This window comes from Mustelus asterias, chromosome 24, assembly GCF_964213995.1.
Source record: "Mustelus asterias chromosome 24, sMusAst1.hap1.1, whole genome shotgun sequence".
Lineage (NCBI taxonomy): Eukaryota > Metazoa > Chordata > Chondrichthyes > Carcharhiniformes > Triakidae > Mustelus > Mustelus asterias.
The window spans coordinates 59,452,831-59,476,298 of record NC_135824.1 but is presented as its reverse complement, the minus strand read 5'-3'; the positions used below and the strand labels follow the sequence as shown (position 1 = coordinate 59,476,298).

The following is a 23,468-nucleotide window of genomic DNA, read 5'->3' as shown; positions in this document are numbered from 1 at the left end:
GGTTAGGCCTGGATAATATGCTCTTTCAGTGAGCCGGTGCAGACTCGATGGACCAAATGGCCTCCTTCTGCTCTGTAGGGATTCTATGGTTCTATGAATTGCTCCAGTGAAGCAAATTGGGATGTTACAGTACATTATCAATGCTGACCCATGCTCACCAGCCAAACTATGTGGTGGCCTGCCAGCTGTTCACTCGATAGACAACATTTCAAGGTGGCTGGAACTCAACAGCAAGTTTGAACCAATAATAATTTCTCTTGCATCCTCATAGTGATCTCTGCTGGAGCAAGGCAGTGGGGGAGAAATGCCAAGGGAACAATAGAAGCAGATTTATTTGAATATCTCTCTCTCATACATATATGTATGTGCACACTACACACACACGCACACACACACTTACCGTATTCAACATTGTAATCCGATTGAATCCGGGTGCCACGGTGGCACAGTGGTTAGCATTGCTGCCTCACAGCACCAGGGACCCAAGTTCGATTCCCGGCTTGGGGTCACTGTCTGTGCGGAGTCTGCACGTTCTCCCCGTGTCTGCATGGGTTTCCTCCGGGTGCTCCGGTTTCCTCCCACAGTCCGAAAGACGTGCTGGTTAGGGTGCATTGGCCGTGCTAAATTCTCCCTCAGTGTACCCGAACAGGCGCCAGAGTGTGGCAACTAGGGGATTTTCACAGTAACTTCATCCCAGTGTGAATGTAAGCCTTACTTGTGACACTAGTATATTCACTCCACTTTGAGTTGAACAACTGTAGACTGTGACCCTCTTTTTAAAAAATCACTTTTTTTGTCCCACACAATTGCCCCCCACCCCCTCCACTGGGCCATCTGTCACTTGTTCTCCAATTTTGCTTTCACTCAGCACTGACCTTTGTTTTTTATTAACACACTCTGCTCTCTCACCTTTATGCCACTATCAGCACCTACTCCTGTCCTTAACACTGCCATTAACACTCCCTCTGTCTTGTGTCCCACAATCTCTCCCAGCTCCCACCTATCACTAACCTCTGATAGTCTAAACTCCATCAGATTTCTCCCTCTCTCTAACTCTGAAGAAGAGTCACACGGCCTCGAAACATTAACTTTGTTTCTCTCTCCACAGACACTGCCAGACCCTCTGAGCTTTTCCAGCATTTTCTGTTTTTATTTCAGATTTCCAGCATCCGCAGCATTTTACAGTCCAAAGATGTGCAGGTTTGGTGGATTGGCCATGCTAAATTGCCCCATTATGCCTCAAGATGTGCAGGTTAGTGGGGCAAATACCTGGGGTTATGGGGAAAGAGCCTGTGTGGGATGCTCTGTCGGAGAATCGGTGCAGACTCGATGGGCCAAATGGCCTCCTTCTGTTCAGTGCAGAAGGAAGCCATTCAGCCCATCGAGTCTGCACCAACAACAATCCCACCCAGGCTGTAACCCCGTAACCCCACACATTTACCCTGCCAGCCCTGCTAGGCCCCTCAAAACTAGGGTCAATTTAGGAGGGCCAATGCACCTAACCAGCACGTCTTTGCAGTGTGGGAGGAAACCAGAGCACCCGGGGGAAACCCATGCAGACACGGGGAGAACGTGCAGACTCCACACAGACAGTGACCCAATCCGGGAATCGAACCCGGGTCCCTGGCGCTGTGAGGCAACAGTGCTAACCACTGTGCCACCATGTCGCCTCATGGTCCTACGATACTGGTGCGTGGGCTGGAATATATCCCCACACAACAAGACATAACTAGAGAGTTCCAGAGTGCAAGATTGAATTTATGATGCTGGATCCCCTGACTGTCACCTTCGAGAAAGGAGACGCTGTGTTCTCAGACTCCAACCATACTCCTTATACACCAATGACTGTGTGGCCAAATTCCCCTCCAACTCCATTTTCAAGTTTGCTGATGACACCACCGTAGTGGGTCGGATCTCAAACAATGACGAGACAGAGTACAGGAATGAGATAGGGAATCTGGTGAACTGGTGCGGCAACAATAATCTCTCCCTCAATGTCAACAAAACGAAGGAGATCGTCATCGACTTCAGGAAGCGTAAAGGAGAACATGCCCCTGTCTACATCAATGGGAACGAAGTAGAAATGGTCAAAAGCTTCAAGTTTTTAGGTGTCCAGATCACCAACAACCTGTCCTGGTCCCCCCCATGCCGACACTATAGTTAAGAAAGCCCACCAATGCCTCTACTTTCTCAGAAGACGAAGGAAATTTGCCATGTCAGCTACGACTCTCACCAACTTTTACAGATGCACCAGAGAAAGCATTCTTTCTGGTTGTATCACAGCTTGGTATGGGCTCCTGCTCTGCCCAAGACCGCAAGGAACTACAAAAGGACGTGAATGTAGCCCAATCCATCACGCAAACCAGCCTCCCATCCACTGACTCTGTCTACACCTCTTTCTGCCTCGGCAAAGCAGCCAGCATAATTAAGGACCCCCACGCACCCCGGACATTCTCTCTTCCACCTACTTCTGTCGGAAAAAAGATACAAAAGTCTAAGGTCACGTACCAACCGACTCAAGAACAGCTTCTTCCCTGCTGCCGTCAGACCTTTGATTGGACCTCGCATTAAGTTGATCTTTCTCTACACCTCAGCTATGTCTGTAACACTATATTTTGCACTCTCTCCCTTCCTTCTCTATGAATGGTATGCTTTGTCTGTATAGGGCGCAAGAAACAATACTTTTCACTGTACACTAGTACATGTGACAATAATAAATCAAATCAAAGTTGATCTTTCTCTACACCCGAGCTGTGACTGTAACACAACATTCTGCACTCTCTCGCTTCCTTCTCTATGAACGGTATGCTTTGTCTGTATAGCGCGCAAGAAACAATACTTTTCACTGTACACTAGTACATGTGACAATAATAAATCAAATCAAAATCAAAAAATCAAAAATCTATGAGATTAAAAAAATCCTTATCAAATGTCCGATTCCCGACATTAATTAAAGAGGAACACTTTCTCAACACGAATCAACGTCATGACAAATCAAACTTTTCAAGGTGGATACAAACAGTCAAGGATTTTTCTTTACATATTATTTTCTGTGCAGACACAAATTCGGCTCAAAGACTTTGCCTTTAAGACAGCTCTCTCTTTAATCCTGCCAGCTCGCGTCAGTGATTAATGTTCTCTTGCTTGACCGCCCGCCCTGAACGAAGTGGCCCGGTGTGTGGGGGGAGCTCGCAGGACAGACAGAGGGAGGGCCGAAGGAGTTCGGCCTCCACGCTCCTTTGACCTGGGCTTTCCTCCGTCACGCCGTTAAGAGACACTCCAGGTCCCCTTTAAGGGAAAGGGGAGGGCTCACTATTTGGCAGGAAATGTGGGGACTCCATCCGCAGGAAGTGAGTGTGTGTGCGGGGCAGGATTTTGCAGCTCTGAGCTCACACACACTGGCTTCTGTGGAGAATGTGGGAGCGCTGGGAAACTGAGGTACCGAGGGGGGGGGGGGGTGGGGAGAGGGGAGGGAGGGGGGCTGGCGCACAGCGAGTGGGAACTCATTAAGTGATAACAGAGTGGCTTGCTGAATTCCTTCCAATTCACTTAGCAAGCCTGTGGCTGGCACTAGTGCACAGTTAGCAGCAGAGAGAAGGCCATGATCCACCCTGGATAGATTTACAGCCACTCGCCAGGGAGGGCTCAGTACAACTGAGCAATCTGCTGTCACGAAAGATGTTCAAAAGGGGGCAGGGGGGAGAGGGCAAACTTTTTTGAGTGGTTTGCTAAAGTGGGCCTTGGAGATACACATTGTGGAGCAGACATAGTTTGGGCCTATTATTCAGCCCCTCACATGTAGTTTGTTATATGTGTATGTCAAACTGACTGCCTTTTGTCAACCCCTAGAGATACTCTGGCACCCAACTTTTCTGTGCAGTCGAGAGACTGGGCTATCTGCTTTGCTCTGCATTCCTTTAAAGTGTCACTCGGGGTCTCAGGGCAAACTTATCAGAGGCAGGTTCAAAGGCAACAGGCTGGTTGGGAATAGTTTGATATGATTTGATTTATTATTGTCACGTGTATTGGGATACAGTGAAAAGTATTGTTTCTTGTGCGCTATACAGACAAAGCATACCGTTCATAGAGAAGGAAAGGATATGGTGCAGAATGTAGTGTTACAGTCATAGCTAGGGTGTAGAGAAAGATCAACTTAATGCAAGATGGGTCCATTCAAAGGCAGCAGGGAAGAAGCTGTTCTTGAGTTGGTTGGTCCGTGTCCTCCCCGACGGAAGAAGGTGGAAGAGAGAATGTCCGGGGTGAGTGGGGTCCTTAATTATGCCGGCTGCTTTGGCGAGGCAGCGGGAAGTGTAGACGGAGTCAATGGATGGGAGGCTGGTTTGTGTGATGGACTGGACTACATTCACAACCTTTTGTAGTTTCTTGCGATCTTGGGCAGGGCAGGAGCCCATACCAAGCTGTGATACAACCAGAAAGAATGCTTTCTATGGTGCATCTGTAGAAGTTGACGAGAGTCATTGCGGATATGCCAAATTTCCTTTGTCTTCTGAGGAAGTAGAGGTTTTGGTGGGCTTTCTTAACGATAGTGTCAGCATGGGGGGGGGGGGACCAGGATGGACTGTGGGGATAAGAACACCTAGAAACTTGAAGCTTTCTGGAACAGTGATCCAGAGGAGGTCATCCTTGGCAGACCAATTTGACACTGGGCACACTTGTGCCACATCAGTGTTTTGGGGGGTGCTGTGGGGGAGTGGTGGGAATAGAGCTAGGGAAGGGTGGATTTACAGGTGGTGCGGGTGGGTGTTGGGATAGGGCAGGGCACAACTAGGGTCCATCAGTGCGAGACAGTCACTGATACCAGGGAATTCAGGACTAACCTCTTTACCCAGAGAGTAGGAAGAATGTGAGACTCGCTCCCACAGGGAGTGGGGAGAATGTGGGACTCGCTCCCACAGGGAGTGGGGAGAATGTGGGATATGCTCCCACATGGAGTGGGGAGAATGTGGGGCTCGCTACCACAGGGAGTGGGGAGAATGTGGGACTCGCTCCCACAGGGAGTGGGGAGAATGTGGGACTCGCTCCCGCAGGGAGTGGGGAGAATGTGGGACTCGCTCCCACAGGGAGCGGGGAGAATGTGGGACTCGCTCCCACGGGGAGGGGGAGAATGTGGGACTCGCTCCCACGGGGAGTGGGGAGAATGTGGGACTCGCTCCCACGGGGAGTGGGGAGAATGTGGGACTCGCTCCCACGGGGAGGGGGAGAATGTGTGACTCGCTCCCAGTGACACAGCGAAGCTGGATAAACACATGAGGGAGAGAGGAATAGAAGGATTTGCTGAATGGATGAAATGAAGAGGGGATGGGAATGAGGCTCGTGTGGGGCAGTAACACCAGCATAGAGCGGATGGGCCGAATGGCCTGTTCCTGTTCTGGGATATTCTTTATAATTCACATGTTCTGGTCAATCCTGTTTTCCCAGCCCGCTCTCCATTTGGCACGCACTGAGGCAGCCTGTTCCTTAAGGAACCTTGTACGTGTGTGAGCTTGCTCAGGCAGGGGTGGGAGGGGGTAATCTGTGCTGAGTGGATAATCCCAGACCGATATAGCATTTTGTTAATCACAGGAAACTGACGGGGTGAAGCAGTTCATCTCTTGAGTTGAGATTTCCTCCCAGTGCGAGAGGTTCGGGGGTTAGGTCCTCTTAACCGATTGAATAAGAATTCAGAGTGTTGTTTTAAGTTCATTCCGAACAAGAGTCTTATTGGACTCAATGTTAACTCACTCTCCACGGACACTGAGGTTTACAATCCTCTGGACTTGCCGCTGTTTTATCAGGTATGATTCGATCAGCTGTTGAGACCCTTAATGTGGAGACGCCGGCGTTGCACTGGGGAAGGCACAGTAAGAAATCTCACAACACCAGGTTAAAGTCCCAACTGGTTTATTTGGTAGCACGAGCTTTCGGAGTGTCGCTCCTTCTTCACTCACCTGAAGAAGGAACAACACTCCGAAAGCTTGTGCTACCGGATAAACCTGCTGGACTTTAGTCTGGCGTTGTGAGACTTCTTACTGTGAGACCCTTAAATCCAGACCAGTAAAAGCCTCATCAACCTAGGCCTGTCCATGTCTCCCAGGCTCCGCCTGTCTACCACCCAATATTCATCTCGCCGCAAAGACTCGGCACGAAGGAGGTGGAATATTATCCCCAATCCCACCAGGAACGATTGATCAGAACAGTCAGACTAATGGAAGGGGTCATCGACAGGTGGCGCCCGATAGGATTGTTGGCAAACTCTCCGCTGGTTGGAGTCACTCTTTTTTATTCATTCGTGGGACATGGGCGTCGCTGGCTGGGCCAGCATTCATTGCCCATCCCTAGTTGCCCCTTGAGAAGGTGGCGGTGAGCCGCCATCTTGAATCGCTGCAGTCCATGTTCTGTGGGTTGACCCACAATGCCGTTAGGGAGGGAATTCCAGGATTTTGACCCAGCGACTGTGAAGGAACGGCCGATATATTTCCAAGTCAGGATGGTGAGTGGCTTGGAGGGGGACTTGCAGGTGGTGGTGTTCCCCATGTATCTGCTGCCCTTGTCCTTCTAGATGGACAAAGGAGGTTGGTTTTGGTGGCTGGAGGTCAATCCCAGCTCTGGGACATCTCTGCAGGAGTTCCTCAGGGTCAGTGTCCTGGCCCCAACCATCTTCAGCTGCTTCATCAATGACCTTCCCTCCATCAGAAGTGGGGATGTTCGCCGATGATTGCACAATGTCCAGCGCCATTCGTGACTCCTCAGATACTGAAGCAGTCCATGTTCAAATGCAGCAAGACCTGGACAATATCCAGGCTTGGGCTGACAGGTGGCAAGTAACATTCGCGCCACACAAGTGCCAGGCAATGACCATCTCCAACAAGAGAGGATCTAACCACCGCCCCTTGACATTCAATGGCATTACCATTGCTGAATCCCCCACTATCAACATCCTGGGGGGTTACCATTGACCAGAAACTGAACTGGACCCAGCTGTATAAATACTGTGGCTACAATAGCAGGTTACAAACACATCTCCTGACACCCCAAAGCCTGTCCACCATCTACAAGGCACAAGTCAGGAGTGTGATGGAATACTCCCCACTTGCCTGGATGGGTGCAGCTCCAACAACACTCAAGGAGCTCAACACCATCCAGGACAAAGCAGCCCCGCTTGATTGCGAACCCTCCCACAAACATCCACTCCCTCCACCACCGACGCTCAGTAGTAGCAGTGTGTACCATCTACAAGATGCATTGTAGCTACTTGACAAAGCTACTTGGACAGCACCTTCTAAACCCATGACCACTTCCATCTAGAAGGACAAGGGCAGCAGATATAAGGCAACACCACCACCTGCAAGTTCCCCTCCAAGCCATTCTCCAGGCTGACTTGGAAATATATCGCCGTTCCTTCGCTGTCGCTGGGTCAAAATCCTGGAATTCCCTCCCTGACAGCACTATGGGTGTACCTACATCACATGGACTGCAGCGGTTCAAGAAGGCAGCTCACCTCTACCTTCGGGCCTGGACAGAATAGATGGAAACATAGAAGATAGGAGGAGTCCATTCGGCCCTTCGAGCCTGCTCCGCCATCCATCACAATCATGGCTGATTGTCCAACTCAATAGCCTAATCCTGCTTTCTCCCCATGACCTTTGATCCCATTCGCCCCAAATGCTATATCCAGCTGCCTCTTGAATACATTCAATGTTTTGGCAGCTGTTCCCCTTAGCTGAAGGGTCAGTCATGAGGGGGCATAGGCTCGAGATCAGGGGCGGCACGGTAGCACAGTGGTTAACACTGCTGCCTCACAACGCCAGGGACCCGGCTTCAATTCCGGCCTCGGGTCACTGTCTGTGCGGAGTTTGCACATTCTCTCCGTGTCTGCGTGGGTTTCCTCCGGGTGCTCCGGTTTCCTCCCACAGTCCAAAGGTGTACGGGTTTGGTTGATTGGCCATGCTAAATTGACCGGAGTGTCGGGTGGATTAGCAGGGTAAATACGTGGGGTTACGGGGATAGGGCCCGGATGGGATTGTGGTCGGTGCAGACTCGATGGGCCGAAAGGCCTCCTTCTGCACTGTAGGGATTCTATGACTTTCAAGGGGCAATTAGGGATGGGCAATAAATTCTGGGCCTAGCCAGCGACACCCAGACCCCGTGAAAGAATAAAAAGTGACTTGTCGAAGATGTAGATGATAAGGAACATCACTAAGGAGGGGGGGGGGAGAGAGAGAGAGAGGGAAAGGTTTATGAAGGGAATTCCCAGCCTTGGGAACCCAGCAGCTGAAGCACGGCCAACCATGGAGGAGTGATTGAAATCGATAATGTGCAAGAGGACGGAATTGGAGGAGCGCTGAGATCTCAAAGTGTTGTGGAGCTAGAGGAGGAGAGAGAGAGCGGCAAAGCCACGGAGAGATTTGAAAATAAGGATGAGATTTATTGAGCTGTTGGCAGACAGAATCTTTGTAGATCAGAGAGCACAGGGATGATGTATGAAAGTTGTTTTGTTGGAGCAGAGAAGACTGAGGGGCGACCTAGTCGAGGTGTTCAAGATCATGAGGGACATGGACAGAGTGGATAGGGAGCAGCTGTTCCCCTTAGTTCAAGGGTCAGTCATGAGGGGACATAGGTTCAAGGTGAGGGGCAGGAGGTTTAGGGGGGATATGAGGAAAAACGTTTTTACCCAGAGGGTGGTGAGGGTCTGGAATGCGCTGCCTGGGAGGGTGGTGGAGGCGGGATGCCTCACATCCTTTAAAAAGTACCTGGATGAGTACTTGGCACGTCATAACATTCAAGGCCAAGTGACACAGTGGTTAGCACTGCTGCCTCACAGCGCCAGGGACCCGGGTTCGATTCCCGGCTTGGGTCACTGTCTGTGTGGAGTTTGCACGTTCTCCCCGTGTCTGCGTGGGTTTCCTCCGGGTGCTCCGGTTTCCCCCCACAATCCGAAAGACGTGCTGGTTAGGGTTCATTGGCCGTGCTAAATTCTCCCTCAGTGTACCCGAACAGGAGTGTGGCAACTAGGAGATTTTCACAGTAACTTCATTGCAGTGTTAATGTAAGCCTACTTGTGACTAATAAATAACAAATAAATAAGCGCTGGTAAATAGGATTAGGTGGGAGTTCAGGTGTTCCTAATGCGTTGGTGTAAACTCAATGGGCCGAAGGGCTTCTTCTGCACTGTGTGATTCTATGATTTAGGATGATCTAATTTAGGATCGCCAGGATATAATGTAATTTTTGCAAATGATTTGTGTATAAATATGTCTATGTTTTTGTTCCTATTATTCAGCACAGCCAGTGATCCATACCGTGCTTTAAGTCTAAATGCCATGCTGTGACCCTCCCCTATTTCCTGTCTAGTGTCCTAATAAAGACACTCTTTGATGTAGTGTTTGATTGAGAGCTTTGATATGCTGATTGTTGGATCCAGAAATTGGCAGCTGCATTTGTTTAATGTTGAAAGCTGCAGTTCTATTGAGTTAAGTCCAGAGACACCGCTGATGCTTTTAAAAAGAGAGAAAAAAATTAATTTAGGTTGTCATGATCACCTTGCGTCTTTGCAAATCTGGAGACGTGCAGTTTGCACAAGGACTTGTTGTATGTCAGGGGGCTGTACTATTCGTGGAACTTTTTGATTTGATTTAATTTGATTTATTATTGTCACCTGTATTAACGTATAGTGAAAAGTATTGTTTCTTGCACGCTCTACAGATAAAGCATACTGTTCATAGAGAAGGAAACGAGAGGGTGGAGAATGTAGTGTTACAGTCATAGCCAGGGTGTAGAGAAAGATCAACTCAATGCAAGGTAGGTCCATTCAAAAGTCTGACAGCAGCAGGGAAGGAGCTGTTCTTGAGACTTGGTACCATTGTGCTGGTCCAAAGCTCATTGATCAGAGCAATGATTTCAATTTCATAGAAACCCTACAGTGCAGATGGAGGTCATTCGGCCCATCGAGTCTGCACCGACCACAGTCCCACCCAGGCCCCATCCCCTTAACCCCACATATTTACAGTCCTAATCCCCCTCAGGGCCAATTTAGCACGGCCAATCAACCTAACCCACACATCTTTGGAATGTTGGAGGAATGTTGTGGAGTTGCCGGCGTCGGACTGGGGTAAACACAGTAAGAAGTCTAACAACACCAGGTTAAAGTCCAACAGGTTTATTTGGTAGTAGACGCCACTAGCTTTCGGAGCACTGCTCCTTCATCAGATCTGATCTCCCACTCCACCTGACGAAGGAGCAGCACGCTCCGAAAGCTAGTGGCGTTTGCTACCAAATAAACCTGTTGGACTTTAACCTGGTGTTGTTAGACTTCTTACTATGTTGGAGGAAACCGGAGCACCCAGAGGAAACCCACGCAGACACGGGGATAACGTGCAGACTCTACACAGACAGTGACCCGAGGCCGGAATCGAACCCGGGTCCCTGGCACTGTGAGGCAGCAGTGCTAATCACTGTGCCACCGTGCCGCTCCTTTTTTGGAGGAAACAAAATCACAATTTGATTTGATTTATTGTCACATGTATTGGGATACAGTGCAAAGTATTATTTCTTGCACGGCACGGTGGCGCAGTGGTTAGCAGTGCTACCTCACATGTCAGGGATCCAGGTTCAATTCTGGCCTCGGGTCACTGTCTGTGTGAAGTCTGCACGTTCTCCCCATGTCTGCGTGGGTTTCCTCCGGGTGCTCTGGTTTCCTCCCACACTCCAAAGTTGTGCAGGTTAGGTTGACTGGCACTTGAGTGTCAGAGGGATTAGCAGGGCGAATATCTGGGGTTATGGGGATAGGGCCTGGGTGGGATTGTTGTCGGTGCAGGCTCGATGAGCCAAATGGCCTCCTTCTGCACTGTAGGGTCTTTATGATTCTATGATTCTACAAAGCATACTGTACATAGAGAAGGAAAGGAGATGGTGCAGAATGCAGTGTTACATCATAGCTAGGGTGTAGAGAAAGATCAGCTTAATATAAGGTAGGTCCATTCAAAAGTCTGACGGCAGCAGGGAAGAAGCTGTTCTTGAGTCGGTTGGTACGTGACCTCAGACTTTTGTATCTTTTTCCTGATGGAAGAAGGTGGAAGAGAGAATGTCCGGGGTGTGTGGGGTCCTTAATTATGCTGGTTGTTTTGCCGAGGCAGAAAGAGGTGTAGACAGAGTCAATGGATGGGAGGCTGGTTTGCGTGATGGGCTGGGCTATGTTCATGACCCTTTGTAGTTCCTTGCAGTCTTGGGCAGAGCAGGAGCCATGCCAAGCTGTGATACAACCAGAAAGAATGCTTTCTATGGTGCATCTGTAAAAGTTGGTGAGAGTTGTAGCTGACATGCCAAATTTCCTTAGTCTTCTGAGAAAGTTAGTGGGCTTTCTTAACTATAGTGTAGTATGGAAGAACCAGGACGGATCCCAGGAGGCCATCCAGCTCCTTATGATTGTAATAGCCACTTTGAAAGAGTTGTACCTACTAACTGCCCCTCAATGGCCCTGCACATTTTTGCCTTCTCAATTCCCTGGCCATTCATAGAACCCCTACATTGCACAAGGAGGCCATTCGGCCCATCAAGTCTGCATCTTAAGGCAGTTTATCATTGCGGGGTCAACAGCCTGGGTAAAGTTAGTTAGTGGCCGGTAATCTATTTGGGTACAGGTTCATGAGGGAGACCTGGTGTCGCAGTGGATTAGCATCTCTGCTTCTAACCCAGAAGATCCAGGTTCGAGTCTCCCTCTGGAATTGATGGAAGATGCATTCATTACGCAGTCAAAAGTAAGACTGTAAGACATGGGGGAGTAGGAGAAGGTCATTCGGCCCGTCGAGTCTGCTCCTTCATTCAATGAGATCATGACAGATCTGATGTGATAATCCTCAACTCCACTTTCCCACCTTATCCCCATAAGGCTCAGTTCTCTTACTGGTTAAAAATCTCTCTATCTCAGCCTTGAACATACTTAATAATTCAACCTCTACCGCCCTCTGCGGTAAAGAATTCCACAGATTCACTCCCCGCTGAGAGATGAAGTTCCTCCGCATCTCTGTCTTCAATGGGGGACCCCCTTACTCTGAGATGATGCCCTCTGTCCCTAGACTCTCCCACAAGGGGAAGCAACCTCTCAGCATTGGCTGAGTGTCAACCTGTAAATCCTTCCTACCCACGCCCGTGGCAGGCGGTGTGAGCGGGAGAGAATCCTGGTCAGCCATGCAATAGAAAGACTGTCAAAGCCTCAATCACCAGAGCTCCAGGCCACAACATGCAGGTAAAAGCGAATGTTGCCATAACCAGGCAGCATGGTGGCACAGTGGTTAGCACTGCTGCTTCACAGCGCCAAGGACCCGGGTTCAATTCCGGCCTCAGGTCACTGTCTGTGTGGAGTCTGCACCTTCTCCCTGTGTCTGTGTAGGTTTCCTACCACAGTCCGAAAGATGTGCGGGTTAGGTGGATTGGCAATGCTAAATTGCCCCTTACTGTCCAAAGATGTGTAGGTTCGGTGGATTGGTTCGGCTAAATTGCCCCTTAGTGTCCAAAGATGTGCAGGTTAGGTGGATTGGCCATGCTAAATTGCCCCTTAGTGTCCAAAGATGTGCAGGTTAGGTGAATTGGCCATACTAAATTGCCCCTTACTGTCCAAAGATGTGTAGGTTAGGTGGATTGGTCAGGCTAAATTGCCCCTTAGTGTCCCAAGTTGTGCAGGTTAGGTCAGTTGCACACACTAAATGGCCCCTTAGTGTCAGGGGGATTAGCAGGGTAAATATATGGCATTAACAGGGATAGGATTGGGATTGTTGTCAGGGCTGGCTTGATGGGCCAAATGGCCTCCTTCTGCACTATAGGGATTCTATGATTGTATGAACTCCTTGAGTGAACTGTAAGAGTATTAATACTATTGGAGGTAAGGTGGCCGATTCTGATCGAACCGGGTCCCACCATGAAACCTTTGGGGATTTGATGCCCCTTTTAAATGACAGACCTCACTAACCATGTGAGTGGGACAAAACGGCCTCTTTAATATTGATCTCAGCTGCTCTCTCCCTGAGCCCAGCTGGTTTGGGCAAACTAATATCAGAATCCCACAGAGCTTAGCAATCTGCTCCCTCTTCTCTCCCACACAAACTCAGCTGATTTGATTTTGTAGTTCTCAGTGAAAGTCTATAAACTCTGGATTCTGTTTTGATGTTCTGCAGGAGTTTTGAAGAAAGTTCAGCACAGTTACTGACACACAGCAGGCTACGATGGTGAGTGTGCAGAATTTCAAACAGGGTGTGGAACTAATTTGTCTGTGGTTTTGCTCGACTGAAAGCTTTAAGTACCTATTTCTCTTGTGGGATCTCAAGTTCGGAACTTGTTTTCAATTACCACCATGGCCTTACCTTCCAAACCCTCCACCTAGATGATGAGTGCTGATGGGCAATTTGACCTTCGGGTGCATCACAGTCTATTCTAATTGCAGAATGGCACAGTGGTTAGCACTGCTGCCTCACAGTTGGGTTCGATTCAAGGCTTGGGTCACTGAATGGAGTCTGCACAGTCTCCCTGTGTCTGCATGGGTTTCCTCCCGGGGGCTCCAGTTTCCTCCCACACTCTAAAGATGTGCAGTTTGGGTAGATTGCCATGCTAATTTGCCCCTTAATGTCCAAATATGTATAGGATTGGGGGATTAGTGGGGCAAATGTGTGGGGTTATGGAGATAGGGCAGAGGGGTGGGCCTAGTGTAAGATTTTTTTTGTCATTTGTGGGACATGGGTGTCACTGGCTGGGCCAGCATTTGTTGCCTGAGGGCAGTTGAGAGTCAACCACATTGCTTTGGTTCTGGAGTCGCATGTAGGCCAGACCAGGTAAGGATGGAAGATTTCCTTCCCTAAAGGGAACCAGATGGGCTTTTCCATCAATCAACAATGGTTTCATGGTCATCAGTAGATTCTTAATTCCAGATTTTTTAAAAATTGAATTCAAATTCCATCATCTGCCATGGCGGGATTCGAACCCAGGTCCCCAGAACGTTAGTTGAGTTTTTGGATTAATAATCTAGTGATAATACCACTAGGCCATCGCCTCTGCTCATGCTCTGTCAGAGAGTCTGAGGGCCGAATGGCCTCCTTCTGTGCTGTAGCCATTCTATGTGCTTTGCAGCAGAGGTGGCCAGCTGGAGATTGGGCCTGGGAGCTCTGGCTGACTATTTCCTTCCTGTGACCCAGAGACAGAAGACTAAACAGCCGTTTTGGAGACAGCAAGACAATTTGATGACCTGAGTCCAACTCAGTGAGTTCAGACCAGGGTCTAAGAGTGGTCCAATACTGCCAGACCAGGGGGTGAAAGTGAATCCAATTGGGTAGAACTTCCGCCTCTGACGGGTGACATGGCGGCACAGTGGTTAGCACTGCTGCCTCACAGCGCCAGGGAGCTGGGTTCGATTCCTGGCTTGAGTCAGTGTGTGTGGAGTCTGTACGTTCTCCCCTGTGTCTGCGTGGGTTTCCACCCACAGTCCAAAGATGTGCAGGTTAGGTGGATTGGCCGTGCTAAATTGTCCCCTTGGTCTCAGGGGGATTAGTGGGGTAAATATGTGGGGATTGGTGGGATTGTTGTCAGTGCATGCTCGATGGGCCAAATGGCCTCCTTCTGCACTGTAGGATTCAATGATTTTGGAGATGTGAATTGTGGCGATCGAGAAATAATTTAATGGAACTGGTGGATGCCAGAGTCTGTCTCTCAGAAATCATCTTCCCTGGACTGGGGTACGGCTAGATGGGTGGGTGGGTGTGTGGAAGAGCTAATTAAGATGGATTAATGGTGAAATGAGCCTAAGTCTCCGAGGTTGACCAGAATTGGCTCACAGACACGCCTGTGTCTGATAGTGGCCTCCCATCATCTAACCAGGGGTCCAGCACTCCAGGTCAGGCTTTGAGGCCTTCTCCACCCACCTGACTGTGGGTGTGGTCCATTCGGAGAGGTTTCAAAATGATGGCCAACCTAGCTATTCTTTAATCTTTTTTTTGTAAAGTTGTCTCAAGATGCCCTCTGCATAGTGACTTTAACAAGGCTCAGGATATGGGCCTCTTTTAGAATAGGAGCTCCCAGATTAAGGCAGTAATCAGGGAGCCCTTGTCCAACCAAGCATGTGTACGTAATGTGGAGTGTCAGGGATACCGGTTCCCAGGGTTTATATTCTGTACCTGTCCGAGTGTTGCTGCCTCTGTAAATAAAGCTAAATCTGGTGAAGGGTCATCTGCCTCGAAGGAGTTTTTTCACCCTCCCTCCCTCCCTCCCTCCCTCCCTCCCTCCCTCCCTGAATCTCAAACTGCAGCTCCTACACACTGAAGGCCTTCCAACTTCAAAAGTGCCCCCTCACTCTGGGGGTGGGCTTTGATTGATTTGCATTGATTTGAAAAATGCTTGTCCTCCTTATCAAAGCCCTCCCATGGCTTCCCTCCCTCTCTCTCTGCCATTTCTTCCAACCCCACCACCCATCACAATCTCTGCAGCAATCTAATTGTGGGTTTAATCACTCCATCATTGGCGACCGTGCCTTCAGCTGCCAAACCCCACTAGCTCTGGAATTCCCTCTCCAAACCCCTCCACCTCTCTGTCTCCTGTCTCTGAGAGCCTCTTAAAACTTAGCCTCATATCACCGTCAACAACAAAAACTGGCTGGAAAATCTCAGCAGGTCTAACAGCGTCTGTGGAGAGAGAATCGAGCCAACATTTCGAGTCCGGATGACCCTTCGTCACCTTCTTTGGCTGAGAGGCAGGTTTTTTTTTGGGCCTGATAAACCTACCCATAAGCAGCTTGGGATGCGTTGCCATGTTTATGGTGCTATATAAATGCTGGTTGTTAACAACAAAGAAAATTACAGCACAGGAACAGGCCATTCGGCCCTCCAAGCCTGCACCGACCATGCTGCCCAACTGAACTAAAACCCCCTACCCTTCCAGTGGCCATATAACTCTATTCCCATCCTATTCATGTATTTGTCAAGATGCCCCCTCTTAAAAGTCACTATCATATCTGCTTCCACTAGCTCCCCCGGCAGTGAGTTCCAGGTACCTGCCGCCCTCTGTGTAAAGAAACTTGCCTCGTACATCTCGTTTAAACCTTACCCCTCGCACCTTAAATCTATGCCCCCTAGTAATTGACTCTTCCGCCCTGGGAAACAGCTTCTGACTATCCACTCTGTCCAAGCCCCTCATAATCTTGTAGACTTCTATCAGGTTGTCACTTAACTGGGCGTGATCTCTCCCAGCTCCAGAGGATGAATAAGACACCTCCTCTCTCATTTCAGTCAACGGCAGGAGATCCCGATTTGAAGACACGGGAGGAGAAGGATGCCGCGCTGGACAGGAGGATCGAAGCTCTCCGAAAGAAGAATGAGGCGCTGATGAAGAGACACCAGGTGAGAGGTCGGGTGTCACATGGGAGACTTTGTGGGGAGTGTTCAGTTTTGAACTTGCAGTGCATCAGAACCAAGCTAGGGCCCCGGTTAATGCCACCAGGCCGGGCTCCCCTCTCCGGCCAATACCACCGGGCCAGGTGCTCTCCGCCTTTCTCCCCACCCCCCCCCCCGGCCAATCCCGTGGGGCCAGGGTTTCCCCCCCCCCCCCCCCCCCCCCCCACCCTCTGACCAATCCCGCCAGGCCTCGCCACCAGCCAATCCCTAGTCACCAAAGCAGATCCTTCCCTCCCCCGCGCACCACCAATAGGGTCCATTGGGTAAAAATCCAGGGAAACCCCATCAAATCGTTACTTCCTCTAATGGCCCAACTGTGAGCATTTGCAACGCTCCCCCAGGGTAAGGAGGACTAACCATTGGAGCCATAGGCTAGTGCCAATCGCATCCTTCCTATAGTGTGGCGACCAGAAATGTACACAGTACTCTAACTGTGGCCTAACCAGTGTTTTATTGATGCGCGTTATCAAACACGAGGCTAGATGCTCGGGAAATAAAGGCTTTTATTTACTGTAATGAAGCAGCCAATAATTATATACACGATCCCAGACTGAGGGGTCCCAGCCAGAGCAGGGACTTTTATACCTCTCCCAGGAGGCGGAGCCCGACTGGGATGTGCCACAACACTACAGTACAAAGGTGTAACAACCCCACCCTAACCCCAACAGCAACAAGTAGCACAACCCAACAGTAACATATGTACATCCTTGTAGTACTGGCCAGACCCTAGCTCAGTACTATCCAGTGGGAACCAACGATGGTTCACCACATTTATATAGCTCCAACGGGCGACACGGTGGCACAGTGGTTAGCACTACTGCCTCGCAGCGCCAGGGACCCGGGTTCGATTCCCGGCTTGGGTCACTATCTTTGCAAAGTCTGCATGTTCTCCCCGTGTCTGTGTGGGGTTTCCTCCGGGTGCTCCGGTTTCCTCCCACAGTCTGAAAGACGTGCTGGTTGATGTGCGAAATTCTCCCTCGGTGTACCCGCACAGGTGTCGGAGTGTGGCGACTGGGGATTTTCACAGTAACTTCATTGCAGTGTTAATGTAAGCCTACTTGTGACACTAATGAAAAGAAACTTCAAATAGACTTGTCAAAAGCCTTACTGAAGTCACGGCCTGGTTTCCATCCATTATTCCCTCAAAGCACGTCACAAAGACGCACAAGAATATCTCTACTCCCGACAAGTTGCGAAAATGCTTCACTTGCCGGCAGGTTCCTCTCGATAGCGGGACAGGCGGACCGGGTTTTACTGTTTTTTGTTTTGAAACAGGAAATTGAAGAAGATCGAAGAAAGGCAGAGGAGGATGGAATTTCTGTGACCAATCAGAAACCCAGGCACGAGTCTGAACACGATCGCAAATGGGATGAAAAGGTCACCGTCGAACTTAGTAAATCCCCAACGGTGAGTAAACAGGTGGAGAAGGTGGTGAAGAAGGCATATGGCATGCTTGCCTTTATAGGACGGGGCATAGAGTATAAAAGTTGGGGTCTGATGTTGCAGATGTATAGAACGTTGGTTCGGCCGCATTTGGAATACTGTGCCCAGTCCTGGTCGCCACACTACCAGAAGGACGTGGAGGCTTTAGAGAGAGTACAGAGGAGGTTTACCAGGATGTTGCCTGGTATGGAAGGGCTTAGTTATGAGGAGAGATTGGGTAAACTGGGGTTGTTCTCACTGGAAAGACGGAGGATGAGGGGTGACCTAATAGAGGTGTATAAAATTATGAAAGGCATAGATAGGGTGAATGGTGGGAAGCTTTTTCCCAGGTTGGTGGTGACGTTCATGAGGGGGTCATAGGTTCAAGGTGGGAGGGGGGGGGGGGGGGAGGTTTAACACGGATATCAGAGGACATATTTTACACAGAGGGCGGTGGGGGCCTGGAATGCGCTGCCGGGCAAGGTGGTGAAGGCGGACACACTGGGAACGTTTAAGACTTATCTAGATAGCCACATGAACGGAGTGGGAATGGAGGGATACAAAAGAATGGTCTAGTTTGGACCAGGGAGCGGCACGGGCTTGGAAGGCCGAAGGGCCGGTTCCTGTGTTGTATTGTTCTTTGTTCCTCCAAAGGCCAGGCAGACTCCTGGCTCTATATGGAATTCTTAAAGAAGGACCGTCAGAGAATGTGGTGCTCCCTCGCGCTCTCTCTTTCTCCACCCCCCCCCTCCCCTCGGAGGGCGCAGCGTTCCCTCAGCACTGCCCCCCCACCCCCCCATCCTTGGATAGTGAGTGTTTCCCAATGCTGCATCCCCCACCCCCACTGAGGTTGCGGTGCTCCCTCAGCACTGTTCCACCACCACCCCCTCCCCCTTGGAGGGTGAGATACTCGCTCAGCGCTGCCTTGCATGGATCAGCTTAGAATTTGGTCTCCAAACTCTCAGTATTTGCTGTGTTTGGAGCGATTTAATGTTGGGTCTCCCAGGGGCGTGTGCCGATGGTTAGCACTGCTGCCTCGCAGCGCCAGGGGACCTGGGTTCGATTCCTGGCTTTGGCCACTGTCTGTGCAGAGTTTGCGCACTCTCATTCCTCTGTGTTCAAAAGCCCGATTGCAACTCTTAAAAGCCAGTGTATGTTCAACTTGTACCAGGACAGATACCCTAGCAGGTAGAAAGAGAGGCAAGGTTAATGTTTCTGGGGAAGGTCCTATCTATTATGAAATTAGTTGCATGTTTTCAGAGCGGACAGCTGTCGACAGAATTTTGACCGACTCCTCGAAGGGGTTTCATCCCACTGACCGGTGAATTCTTGGGCGGCACAGTGGGTTAGCACTGCTGCCTCACAGCTCCAGGGACCTGGGTTCGATTCCCGGCTTGGGTCACTGTCTGTGCGGAGTTTGCACATTCTCCCCGTGTCTGCGTGGGTTTCCTCCGGGTGCTCCGGTTTCCTCCCACAGTCCAAAGATGTGCGGGTTAGGTGGATTGGCCATGTTAAATTGACCCTTAATGTCAGGGGGATTGTAAATACATGGGGTTAAAGGGATAGGGCCTGGGTGGGATTGTGGTCTGTACCGACCATTCGATGGGCCGAATGACCACCTCCTGCACTGTGTAGATTCTGTGTGCTGTATTTCGGAACAAAATTGATTCGCTGGGTGATGGTGTTGAGGTTCTGTTGTTGCGTGAACTGTCTGAAATCTTCTCCCCTGATCACAACAGGAGAAGCGACTTGTGAATGACAGGAAGATGGTGAACTCTCCCCGTGGCAACCAGGAGTCTCCCGGCAGGAGGCCGTGGGCAGCGAGTCCCGCTCCCCCAGGACCCAGGTCACCAGCCGAGCGTGGCAGCTACCACCGTTCCCCTGGCAGCAGGCCCGACAGAATGATGTGGGCAGACCACCCCGACAGGAGCCCCCGAGGCTTCAGTGGGATCGAGAGCCCGGGCGGGGAGATGCCCAACCGAGGGGGTCGCACCAGGAGAGGTCGAGGTGGTGGAGGTGGAGGAGGAGGAGTGGGAGATGGCGGAGGGTCTGGACCTGGCAATGCTTCACCCCAGGACCGAAGAGTAAAGGTTAGTCCGACTGGGAAGGACACACAACTGGATAACTTTAATAGCCTCTCAGAAACAGACCACTCGGCCCATCTAGTACATACTGGTGGATCGTAGAATCCTTACAGTACAGAATGAGGCTATTCAGCATATCAAGTCTGTACCGATCCCAATCCCACCCAGGCCCTATTCCCATCACCACATGCATTTATCATAGAAATCATAGAAACCCTACAGTACAGAAAGAGGCCATTCGGCCCATCGAGTCTGCACCAACCACAATCCCACCCAGGCCCTACCCCCATATCCCTACATATTTTACCCGCTAATCCCTCTAATCTACACATCCCAGGACACTAAGGGGCAATTTTAGCATGGCCAATCAACCTAACCCGCACATCTTTGGACTGTGGGAGGAAACCGGAGCACCCGGAGGAAACCCACGCAGACACGAGGAGAATGTGTAAACTCCACACAGACAGTGACCCAAGCCGGGAATCGAACCCAGGTCCCTGGAGCTGTGAAGCAGCAGTGCTAACCACTGTGCCACCGTGCCGCCCTGCTAATCCCCCTGACAAAGGGTCAATTTATCATGGCCAATCCACCTAACCCGCACATCTTTGGACTGTGGGAGCCCCGGTCAGGTGGCACAGTGGGTTAGCACTGCTGCCTCACAGCTCCAGGGACCTGGGTTTGATTCTTGGCTTGGGTCACTGTCTGTGCGGAGTTTGCACATTCTCCCCGTGTCTGCGTGGGTTTCCTCCAGGTGCTCTGGTTTCCTCCCACAGCCCAAAGATGTGCAGGCTAGGTTGATTGGCTGTGCTAAATTGCCCCTTAGTGTCAGGGGGACTAGCTAGGGTAAATGCATGGGAATATGGGGATAGGGCCTGGGTGGGATTATGGTTGGTGCAGACTCGATGGGCTGAATGGCCTCTTTCTGCACTGTATGATTCTATGGTGCTTCTACTCCACAAGAGCCTCATTCTATCCCTCTATATTGCATCCTATCTACAAATCCTTCTATTCCTTTCTCTTTATCCAGCTTCCCCTGAAACGTCTCTATTCTGTTTAACTCAATCATCCCCTTTGGGAGTGAGCTCCACCCTCTTGCCAGTCTCTGGGTAAAGGTGTTTCTCCTGAATTCCCGATTTGAATTGGTCCCTAGTTTTGGGTTCCCTCGACAAGTCTGACACAGGAGTGTTAATCATAGGAACCCTACAGTGCAGAAAGAGGCCATTCGGCCCATCGAGTCTACACCGACCACAATCCCACCCAGGCCCTATCCCCATATCCCTATACATTACCCGCTAATCCCTCTAACCTATGCATCCCGGGACACTAAGGGGCAATTTTAGCACGGCCAATCAACCTAACCCGCACATCTTTGGAGTGTGGGAGGAAACCGGAGCACCCGGAGAAAACCCACACAGACACGGGAAGTGTTTTATGAAGTCTGCCTCGATCATAAGTTTTACAATTTGAATTTGGCTAGGATAAGCATGAGATGTTTCACTTCAGGGTATGATTCAAGTGACCCACTAGGGAGCTTTTACCAAACAAAGTTTATTTAAGAATATAGTTAACATGTATAGTAAGAAAATTTGCAAGAACTTTTATCAATTACAAAAAAACAACCATGATATTGTATAAACCTGAACAACTAAATGCTGTTCCAACCAAACAAGTCACATCAACAAACACCTGCCACAGGTTTAACATGGAAAATAAGTTTATTTATTAGTGTCACAAGTAGGCTGACATTAAAACTGCAATGAAGTTACTGTGAAAATCCCCTAGTCGCCACTCTCTGGCGCCTGTTCGGGTACACTGAGGGAGAATTTAGCACAGCCAGTGCACCTAACCAGCACGTCTTTCAGACTGTGGGAGGAAACCGGAGCACCCAGAGGAAAACCCACGTAGACACGGGGAGAACGTTCAGACTCCGCAAAGACAGTGACCCAAGCCGGGAATCAAACTTGGGTCCCCGGTGCTGTGAGGCAGCAGTGCTAACCACTGTGCTCAGAATAGGAATGATCACGTGATGCTGGAACTTAGTCCTTGGGTTGGATGCTGCCGTTCTCTTGACACACGCTTAAAGTCCAAACTGCTTCCCAAAATACCAGGGAGAGAGAGAGAGACAGACAGAACACTGCATCCAGCCTGAAGTAAAACACCTTCTAACTAAAACAGCAGCCAACAGTCCAAAAGTGAAAGAACTCATTCTTCCTCCTAACAATTCAAAAGGTTGTTTTTTTAAATTAAAAAAAATCCCAGAAAGTGCATTAGGCCCAGAGTAAAATAAGCAAAATCCTATTGAAGCAGCAATTAAAGGGACTTCTGAGCAGAAAGCCCATGCCACAGTGAAAACAAAAGGCTGGCTTACAAACTGCAGAGAACATGATTTAAAAAGAAATACATTTCTTCAAGGTTCAGTAGCGTCACGTGTGCAGTGGCTTGATAGGCAAATAAATGATGCAGTGTGGTGGGAAAAGGGGAGGGACAGTATAGTGAAGAAAGCCCCCAATTCTTTGAGGGGGGGAGGGTGGGGAGAATTACAATCCTCAGTTCCAATGCTGGACGTTGGACAAGAGTGGAGGAACCTGTTCTCAGACTGCCTAACTGTAACTGAGAGACTGCGGGTGGGTAAGTGTGCAGGCCAGGGTGAGGGACAGGAGCAGAATTAATGCAATTCCCTCCAATGAGCTTAACACGCCTGGTTCGGTGGTTAGCACTACTGCCTCACAGCGCTGGGGACCCGGTTCAATTCTGGCCTCTGTGTGGAGTTGGCACGTTCTCCCTGTGTCTGCACGGGTTTCTTCCGGGTGCTCCGGTTTCGTCCCACACTCCAAAGATGTGTAGGTTAGGTGGATTGGCCATGCTAAATTGCTCCTTAGTGTCCCAAGATGTGCAGGTTAGGTGGATTGGCCGTGCTAAATGTGTTGCGTTATGGGGATAGGATGGGCAAGAAAGCCTCGGTAAGATGGTCAGTGCAGACTCGATGGGCTGAATGGCCTCTTCTGCGCTGTAGGGATTCTAGAATTTTCCTCTCTTTGCACTCAGTGGGGAGGTGCTGGTAGTGTTTGTGACAACAGCTTCAAAGGTGGAGACAACTTAATGATGAGAGAACCGCAGCGATAAAATGAGTCAAAATTTCACAAAACCAGCGCTGTTTCATTCACCTAAAACTGAGATCAGCGAGATTCTGTACACAATCACAACTCTCCATCTTGAGTAAGGACCAATAACAATGTAAGGTCTGTAACATAATAAAATCGCTCAGTGATCTGTGACTTGACCGCATCAATTTAATCATTTGTTTGAAGCAGACTTCACAAGCCAGGAGGCTTCTGGACGTAAATACATTTCAATCCTGCAAAGGTTATTTTCTTCCATTCGAGTTACAATGACCTCAAACTAAAAATAGTTCACACAAAATACACTTGCCGCACAAATAATTTCTCTCCATTTCTAATCTCATGAATCAGCATATTCAAGGACACACACACCCCAGGCATTCTCTCTCCCACCTTTTTCCATCAGGAACAAGATACAA

The 23,468-nt window shown here is 49.8% G+C and overlaps 1 protein-coding gene across 5 annotated transcripts in view; it reads left to right on the top strand.

Moving 5' to 3' along the window:
* Nucleotides 1-3,156: 3,156 nt before the first annotated feature.
* Nucleotides 3,157-23,468, top strand: part of LOC144511463 (uncharacterized) — a 60,708-nt gene continuing 40,396 nt past the window's right edge. For 3 of the 5 annotated variants that reach the window (XM_078241847.1, XM_078241845.1, XM_078241846.1), the window contains exons 1-5: nucleotides 3,340-3,438; nucleotides 13,167-13,217; nucleotides 16,260-16,370; nucleotides 17,700-17,831; nucleotides 19,586-19,936. In XM_078241847.1, coding sequence (XP_078097973.1) covers nucleotides 13,215-13,217; nucleotides 16,260-16,370; nucleotides 17,700-17,831; nucleotides 19,586-19,936 — 597 coding nt within the window. In that variant the 5' untranslated portion in view covers nucleotides 3,340-3,438; nucleotides 13,167-13,214. Of the gene's footprint in view, nucleotides 4,260-13,166; nucleotides 13,218-16,259; nucleotides 16,371-17,699; nucleotides 17,832-19,585; nucleotides 19,937-23,468 lie in introns of all 5 variants that reach the window. The other 2 variants (XM_078241843.1, XM_078241844.1) reach the window with 2 other exon arrangements.